Here is a 9,370-nt window from a genome sequence, read left to right as displayed (position 1 = left end):
GTACCTGTACTTACAGCAGACCTGCAAACCGCATCAGAACGAGAACGTGGCAGTCAAGGATTTGGATCAACCGGGGGTTTGGTATTATTAACGTTACCTACGATGTCCAGTAGAGCGAAAAGAGACGCTCATGGTCTAACACCTGACTGTAAAGATGATGTTGAATTATGGTCAGCAACCGCGCAGATATTTGCCTCCTTCTTCACACCAGGGCTAGCAGCCGTGCGGGCGCTGACATCAATAGAAAAGTTGGCATGCTGGACAGTGAAACAGTTCAACGCAACTACCGACACCCTCTCTCAAATGATGGATGATATGGTCAGTCTACGACACTCAGTGTTGCAGAATCGGGCAGCCATTGACTTTTTGCTGCCTTGGCTCAGAATGGGGCTCAATAAAAAGGTATGGGATCTTGATCCAGACAGGAGACTTAGGGATTAATTAAATGTCCGACAAGAGGGTTATATTGTCACTCTCCATGTATGCTCTTGGTCTGAAAACTAATGAATTTTCACAGAATCACAGAATTTCTAGGTTGGAAGAGACCTCAAGATCATCGAGTCCAACCTCTGACCTAACACTAACAGTCCCCACTAAACCATATCCCTAAGCTCTACATCTAAACGTCTTTTAAAGACTTCCAGGGATGGTGACTCCACCACTTCCCTGGGCAGCCTGTTCCAATGTCGAACAACCCTTCCGGTAAAGAAGTTCTTCCTAACATCCAGCCTAAAACTCCCCTGGGGCAACTTAAGCCCATTCCCCCTCGTCCTGTCACCAGGCACATGGGAGAATAGACCAATCCCCACCCCGCTACAGCCTCCTTTAAGGTATCTGTAAAGAGCCATAAGGTCGCCCCCGAGCCTCCTTTTCTCCAGGCTGAACAAGCCCAGCTCCCTCAGCCGCTCCTCGTAGGACTTGTTCTCCAAACCCCTCACCAGCTTCGTCGCCCTTCTCTGGACCCGCTCAAGCACCTCGATGTCCTTGTAGCGAGGAGCCCAAAACTGAACACAGTACTCGAGGTGCGGCCTCACCAGAGCTGAGTACAGGGGGATGATCACCTCCCTAGCCCTGCTGGTCACACTGTTTCTGATAAAAGCCAGGATGCCGTTGGCCTTCTTGGCCACCTGAGCACACTGCTGGCTCATATTCAGCCGACTATCAACCATCACTCCCAGGTCCTTCTCTGCCTGGCAGCTCTCCAACCACTCCTCTCCCAGCCTGTAGCTCTGCTTGGCGTTATTGCACCCCAGGTGCAGGACCCGGCACTTGGCCTTGTTGAACTTCATGGAGTTGACCTCAGCCCATCGGTGCAGCCTATCCAGATCCTCCTGCAGAGCCTTCCTACCCTCGAGCAGATATGTTCTAAGGATATCAAGAGAGGGTTTGGGGACATGGCTGGGCAGGAAAGCTAGGAGAATAAGGATGAATTAGGGATGTCCAGAAAGGGTTGATGATAGGAATATTTTGGAGATACGCAGGGAGGTCCTCAGCCTGCAGGTAATTGCCCAAAGAGCACAGTGTTCTGGGCATTTTCTCAGAGCACAGGGGAGTAGAGAGGGGCCAGCTTTCCTGTGATTCCTCAAACCCTCCAGTTCACATTTTTTCCCACAGCACCTAAACCACCGCCACCATCTATTTATTCTCTCAAGTATGTGGATCCCAAATTTGTTTTGTCCTCTCAAATTTTTTGGCCATGGGTCAGCAAAGCCATTGATGAGTGTCAGGAGCTGGTTGCACTGCAGAATGTAGATGGCTCTTGGACCCTCAGCTCAAGCTTAGCTTCTGCACTGCAAGTCGATGAGGCTGAAATCAAGGGAAAGATGCCTGGTGAGGTAAGGAGATAATCCTTTGTGGTGCCAGGGTGTAGACTTGGGGCAGTGGGAACACCTTGGCTGGTGGAACCCCTTGGAATCCCAGGGCACCCAGAGGTGAGTGAAGGGGTCAGGAACCAGAGTCACAAAGGAAGAGGTGCTCAACAATGTCAGCGGGTCTGAGTCATTGTTCTTCTACAGGTCACGGAGCCAAGCATCTGGGCCACAGTACTGGCTGTGACCTGGCTGCAGAAGAAAAACAGGTATTATCAAGGCCTATGTGAGTTGCTGGAGGCCAAGGCTGTGACCTGGCTGTGCAGCCGAGCTGGTGAGTCTCGTTTTCCAGATCTCCACAGAACGGCTTCCTCCCTGCTCTCTCCAGTGAGGCCTACTAGAGGCCTAGTAGTGGACCTCTTCAGGACCACTATTTCCTGGGAGTCCTGTGTCCCCTTTCTTCTTTCTGCCTGTGGACCTTTCTTCCTGCCTTACTCCCATGGTGCCCCTATCTCTCCCTCATTGCAGCGTCCCAGTTGGACAAATGCCTGGAGGCAGCCAACACCCTCCTCGAGAGCAGCGTGGAGCTTGTTGCAGGAAGAACGGCCGAAAACATGACAGACACTAGTATGGTTGGATCATGCTCCATTTTATTACCCCAATAGCCTGACTTTTACAGTGAACTTAACAGGGGCGGATAGTGTCTCACACAAGATTATTGGTCAAAAGCACTCAGACAAACAACTACAAGAAAACAACCCCCTTGTGATTAGCAGTCATGTAGACCGTGTCCTTGAAGCCAACTACCGGCAACAATATTTTTCTAAATTCCTCAGCTGGGTGATGTGGGAACACTGTCATTGGAACTTCTCATAGTCATCCTGGTAGCTTGGTTTGCTCAGATGCAGCAAGCCATGGGATCTTTGCTGTTTCAAAAATCCCTCAACAGGAGCTGAGTGTTTTTAGGCTCTGAGCACAACACATGCCTTGTGCTGCAGACCATCAGCATCTGTGGAATAAAACAGGACCACAAAACACAGCTTAAACTTCTTCACAGCTTTTCTTCTACTAGGTGAGCTGCATTTGTAGCATGCTGAACTCCTGAACAGTTCACAGCCTCCGGCATGTTTGGTTTGGGTGGGAGTGAGAGTTGGAGATAGCCTCTTCTAATTGTGCCTATCATCAACATCTCCAGAGACGGTCCATCGTGGCCTAACAGAAACATGTTAGAGTGTGGGTGAATCACCATTTTGAGTCGCCTATCCATCCCAGGATTTCTATGGACCACCTAGGTGTTTTCCTTCATCTTCATTTCCCTCTAAAGTCTTTACAGTCATGGGGAGGGAATCATCAGGGTTATTATTATGCTCATCTGCAATGCTGGGAAAACCCTAGGAAGGGGCCCGTTTCTGTGTCCTCGTGTCGACTGGGACAGAGTAAATGTTCTTCATATGGTATGGTGTTGTGTTTTGAATTTAGGATGAGAATAATGTTGATAAAACAACAATGGTTTAGTTGTTGTGGAACAGTGCTTATACTAAGACAAGGACTTTTCAGCTTCTCACTCTAGCCTGCCATTGAGGAGGCTGGGGGTGCACAAGAAACTGGGCTGGGAGTGGACAGAATTAGGACAGCTAACCCAAACAGCCAAAAGGGTATTCCATACCATATGATGTCACGCTGAATAATAAATATGGGATGGCTGGCCAGAGTGAGTGCTGGGGCCGCTGCTTGGGGATGGCATGGGAAGGGCATCAGTCAGCAGGTGATGAGTGATGCATTGTGCATCACTTGCTTTCCATATCCTCTTATCATTATTATTTATATTTGTTAATACTATTTTTACTACTATTACTATTATTATTAGTTTTCCTTCGTTTTCTGTCCTATTAAACTGTCTTTATCTCAACCAACAAGCTTTTATCATTTTTTTTCCCCAATTCTACCCCCCATCCTCCTGTGTGTGTGTTTGGTGTGCGTTTTTGGAAGGGGGGTGGGGTGGGAGGAGGGTGGTGAGTGAACATCTGTGTGGTCCTTACCTGCCTGCTGGGTTAAACCACAACACTCCAGACATGGACTTTCCCTGGGCAGACAGTGAGGCACATTCTGGGTATTTACTACAAGAATGCGCTAGGTGATGCTCCTTGCCCACTTAACCATCACTCAGCCACCTACTGGCAATCCTGAACATAGAGCCCCAAACCTACAGGACAAAACAGACGATAAATGCAGCGCCAATTCTTCTACTGATACGAAAAAGGACATCAGTTATGATATGACATCACTTGGGGAGCATGTGAAGCATTTACTGTTACTGGAAAGTGTGAAGAGTTAGCTAGTGAAGAAAGAAACTTGGGACTCTATGAAGAACATACTTAATGATCTTTAACAGCTTACGTAAATCATGGCACATAGGTATGATAATCACAGCAATAGCAAATACATTCAGGATAGTTACGTTTGTTGAAATTTGTCAGCATGTGACTACAATATAACTGTGCTGTGAATAATTCTGATAATTGTCAGTAAATGCCTACCATAAATGTAGCTGCACACAATCATGGTTAGTGATAGCAGTATAATGTTGTTTGTCATGTCCCCCTTAACATATTTGTATGTTAATAAGGGGACATTTTTTCCTCAATAGACATTTGTATGTTAATAAGGGGACATTTTTTCCTCAATAGACAGACTCCTGATGTAATCTACACATTTTTTAAAAGGAAGGTAGGAAGAAATCCATGGATTGATCATGTTATTGATCCAAAGACATTTAATATGTTTTTCTTCCTGAAGAGACTTTTAGGTGTACTCCTTATCACTCTTTCCCAAGGATATTTCTGCTTTTGATTTATTGTTTTTTTCCTGGGTATTTGGCTAGGATAGAGTTAATTTTCCTCCTAGTGGCTGGTAAGGTGCTGCGTTTTGGACTTAGGATAAGAATAGTGTTGATAACATGCTGACGGTTTAATTGTTGCAGAACGATATTTTGTAGACATTCGTAGTAGTAGTGCTATTATCACTATTATTTTCCTTTCTTTTCTGTCCTAATAAACTATCTCACACAACACACGACACACAAGCATTCATTTTAATTTATTTTTTTTAATTCTCTCCCCCATCCCATGGGGCGTGGTGCTGTGTGGTGCTTAGCTTCTAGCTGGGTTAAACCACAACTAAACTTTGGTGCTTCACTCTCCTTTTTCACTGTCCAGAAGGTGCCATGGTCCTTCTGCATGACTTGTGTGGCAAAGTGCTTAATGACAACTAGTTTCAGCCACAACGAATAATTATCTTTTACAGCTAAAGGAGGAAACGGCCTGTAGTATCCTTACTGCATAAAAGTGTAAGGCCTATGCTGCTTCCTACTGACATCTCTCCAAGTTTGAGAGAGAAACACTACTGTGACTCTGACCTAAAAGAAACCTTGTAAAAATGCATTTAGGCATTATGGTGCCCAGCACTGCAGCATGCAAAAGTGTCATTGCCTGAAACATGCTAAGATATGTCTGCCCCCTGTTTTGATAATAAACCGCATACATTCCCAATGAATGGTATATATGTAAACTGAAAAGCTAAGGTCAAATGAAGCACAATGCAGGTAATGGAAATCCTACACAAATTTGTATTTAATTCAGATGTTGACAGAATTCCAGATCCCTCCTTACTTCTGTATTTTTTTGATACGCAGTGCTATGAGAAGGCCTGTTAAATCTACTACTTCCATTTTAATGTGTTCACCTGGGGAGCACAAGACAACTAATCCCATTCTTGTTTCATTGCGGTCATTTGGGAACTCTTCTCTAGTATGTTCATAGGCAGGTCTACTGTGTACAGTTAGCTGAAATCATTAAGTTGTTCTGTCCAACTCTTCCTTTTGTTCCAAGGAATAAAAATAAAGACATTATCCACTATTCTTACTATACGCATTAATGATGCTTAAAGAGAGACTCCATCTCTTGCCTTCCTCTATACCATACCACCTTGATTCCACCTATTCATTCATCCACCTAGTAAGTCTGATGCTTCAGTTTCTGTTGTATACTCTATTAATTATAAACCACAAGGAAATCATTCCAGTGATCTTATTTCAAAGCCACCAGACAGCCATGCTAGCAGTCGAAATACTTACGTCATGGTGTCATGGATGCATCCATCCCTCCTAAATTTCCTTAAAATACTTAAATATAGGCAGGAGAGATGAGGATGCAATTCATCTCTCCCTGAACACCAAAAACACATTAGATAAACCTTTCCTAAGACATTAATTCATAATCTCAACACCTATATAGTCTACTTTAGCCATCTCCATCAGGACAGGCATGGTAAACAACATTAGATGTGAAGACTTCCTACTTGCATGATGTTTCTCCCTATCATCACGTACACCCATCGTCACAAATGTTAGTCTAGCTAAACATGACAGACAATGAGATGAAGTTCAACAGGTATAAGTGCCAAGTGCTGCACTTTGGTCACAACAACCCCATGCAAAGAATACAGGCCTGAACAGAATGGCTGGAAAGCTGTGCAGAGGAAAAGGATCTGGGTGTGCTGGTCAATGCTCGCCTGAACTAGAGCTGCCATTGTGCCCATGCATCCTGGCATCCTGGATTGTGTCATGAATCACCCCAGCCAGCAGGACCACGGAGGTGATCGTCACCCTGTACTCTGCTGTGGTGAGGCCACACCTCGAGTACTGTATTCAGGTTTGGGCCCCTCACTACAAGAAGGACATTGAGGCCCTGGAGTGTGTCCAGAGAAGCGCTATGAAGCTGGTGAAGGGTCTGGTCAAAAGTCCAGAGTGTGTGGCTGAGGGAACTGGGGTTGTTTAGTCTGGAGAAGAGGATCCCAGGGGAGACCTTATTGTTTGGAACATCATAAATACAACCTCAACAAACTTTATTATTACCTTCCTGTCATAACAAGGGATGATGACCACGGGAGCTAAGCTACAAGGAGATACATTCTTTAACAACCAGAGAGCATTCTAGAAATAATAAAAAGAATAAGCCAAAACGATACCTAAACCAAAACATATGCACATGGCTTGAGCCGGTGCTTGTGAAGCCACTTGTGGCTGAGGAGTCGATAGGGCAGGAGCGGTATCATAGCTTGTGTCTTTGGTTGTGAGGTGGCACAGACTGCATAGGTGCTGGAGATATCTGCTGCTGGTCTTCCTGCTCACTTCTATCATTTCTTCAGTTCTTTGATGGGCTTTGTGTTAGGGCACTTGAAATAAGGAAACGGGCAGTCTTCTTATCAAAGGAATTCATGACGAGGAAAGGGGGATTCTTGGGAGAAAGGAGGATGAATAGGCTGTAACATGGTAATTTCAGGTTGGACTGGTAAAGAAATCTCTGCTCTCTGAACTGATCTCTTTTCTGCATAAGGTTCACCTCTGCATTAAACACTGCTCTCAGCAACCGTTTGCCCTCTGTTCCAACCAGCCACATTTGCATAGCTGGAGTCTGTTTGTTGTCAATGCCAAAATGACTGAAAAGGAGACAAGAACCGGTGCTGTAAGAGACTGCTTCACTGTGGTGCTCCTCTGCTCTGGGTCAGCTTAATTTTCATGAAGATGCAGCTATCATGGGCGATGGAAATGGGAGTGAGCTGACAGGTACAGGGGCTGAGGGAGTTTTGCCTTCCTGAAGCCAAGTCTGTTACAGAAGCAATGTAATAATTGTCTATTTTTAATTGACAATAAATAAGAGTAATCTTCCCCAAATCAGGTCTGTTTTGCCTGTTGCAGTAATGGGTAAGCCATCTCTCTCTCTTTCCCGCAGCCTCCAAGATTACGTATACCTGTGCACAGTGCACAGTGAAAGAACAAGAGTCACGGCTGAAACAAGGAAACCTCCACTGGACAGAAGGAAATTACACCTCACAATGAAAATGGTGAAGCACGGGCAGTGCCCAGAGAAGCTGGGGGATCCCCATACTTGAAGATATCCAAGCTTATGTAGATAAAGTCATGACCAACCTTGTCCATCTTGGAAGTTAGCTTGCTTTTAGCAGGAGACTGGACCTCCAGGGGTGCTTTCCAACCTCATTTTCTCTATGGTACGACTATGTTCTTGCTGCTCTTTAAACTCTCAGAAGTGTTTTCCCAGAAGGTATTTGGCAGATTTCGATACCAAATTGGTCCCTGAGGTTTGACTCAGTGAGGAAGTACAACAGTGTATAATACTGACAGCATTATAAGAAGGAGCTCAGAAGTGGAAATTTATTTGCTGGAAGTCAGACTACATAGAGGAGAAACATCAGAATTAGACTTCTTTTTGAAGCGTCCTGGCTTGCTGTGGATATATTGGTAACTCTTTGGAGCACTTCTTAGAGACTGGGTGTGATTGTTTTGGAGATAGGGAAAGAAGAAATGGATAAGGGCTTGGAAAACTGACTGGCTCATTTTTAAAACTCAAGTAAAAGCTTTGAGATGTTACTGAGGGAGTCTCTGGTTTTAAGGGACCAAGCTCAGCTTCCAGATAATGTCTGTCCATCTGTGGTATTAAAAAAGGATGTCCTATACTTTATGTGATAATGTGGGGGAAGAGGGTGTTCTATTTGCATGTGTGCTTTTTTTTATTTTGTCTGTGTGTGTGTTTTGTGTCTTTTTTTGTTTGTTTGGAGAAACAGCCATGAGATGCAGCTAATAAACGCCCATGTTTTGCTGACACCAAGTGCACCAAAGGAGAAAGAACTGATGGAAGTAGTGTGATCAGGATAGTCATAGTGTTCTCACTCAGATTTACCCTTTTCTTGAATATTTTGTAAGTTGCACTTGAAAAGAGAAAATCAGATGGCAAATTTGGTATGGGCTATGTGTTGTCTAAGATGTGCTTGCCTTCCCCGGAAACTCATGTTGGTACTCCTTTTAATCATTCAGAAATAGCTGAAGTGAGTCTGAAATGAGTGTGAAACCAGATTCAAAGACACAAGATAAAATCTGGGAGATCTGAGTGCAAAACTAGCTCCACATCTCTTTTTAGGGCTAACAGGCTTGGTATCTGGGAGAGAAGGGAGGGAGAGTGCAGCTGAAATGCCATAGATAGTATCTGGTAAGCCTGCAAGAAAACAGCGTGGTTGAGTTGAAGGGCATCATCCAAGGTTTTGAGGCTCCCCTTCACTTCCACAGAGTAATGGCAACCACAGTGGTGACTGCTACAGTAATATAGTACAGTGGTGCATTAGACACAGTGCATTGGACAAAGTACCTGTCTGAGTTTAGGGCAGGATGGTGTAGTGTGGCAGGATACTTGGAGACAGGTGCCACAAAGAAGAAACCATCAGCATCAGAGTTAATGCATTGGAGCTATAGTGCTGAGGTTAAATGAAAAGTAAACAGATTTTTTTTCCTGTACTTTCCCCCTTCTCCCTCTTTTACTTTTGCTTAGTGTGGTATCCATCCATTCCTTGGTGCATTTTCCCTTTGCTCAGTGGTAACCAGCTCTACAAACCTGTCTTTGGAGCACTGCTCCCATCTATCCAGACTTTTCTTTGTAAAGTCTCTTTCCCTCTCTCTTTGCCTTTTAGCTCCTTATAACTGCAGCAAGTTCATT

At 44.7% G+C, this 9,370-nt stretch overlaps 1 protein-coding gene across 1 annotated transcript; it reads left to right on the top strand.

Annotated features, from left to right (window-relative positions):
• Positions 1-1,660: 1,660 nt before the first annotated feature.
• On the top strand, positions 1,661-3,646 carry LOC137844603 (von Willebrand factor A domain-containing protein 5A-like). The gene is made up of 3 exons (XM_068661072.1): positions 1,661-1,835; positions 2,016-2,142; positions 2,337-3,646. Exons 1-3 carry the CDS (start codon positions 1,824-1,826, stop codon positions 2,471-2,473), a joined length of 276 nt encoding a protein of 91 aa, XP_068517173.1. The 5' UTR covers positions 1,661-1,823; the 3' UTR covers positions 2,474-3,646.
• Positions 3,647-9,370: the final 5,724 nt, after the last annotated feature.

Source organism: Anas acuta, chromosome 25 (assembly GCF_963932015.1).
Source record: "Anas acuta chromosome 25, bAnaAcu1.1, whole genome shotgun sequence".
Taxonomy (NCBI): Eukaryota; Metazoa; Chordata; class Aves; order Anseriformes; family Anatidae; genus Anas; species Anas acuta.
The sequence above is the reverse complement of the archived record's forward strand: the minus strand, read 5'-3'. Positions and strand labels throughout refer to the sequence as shown.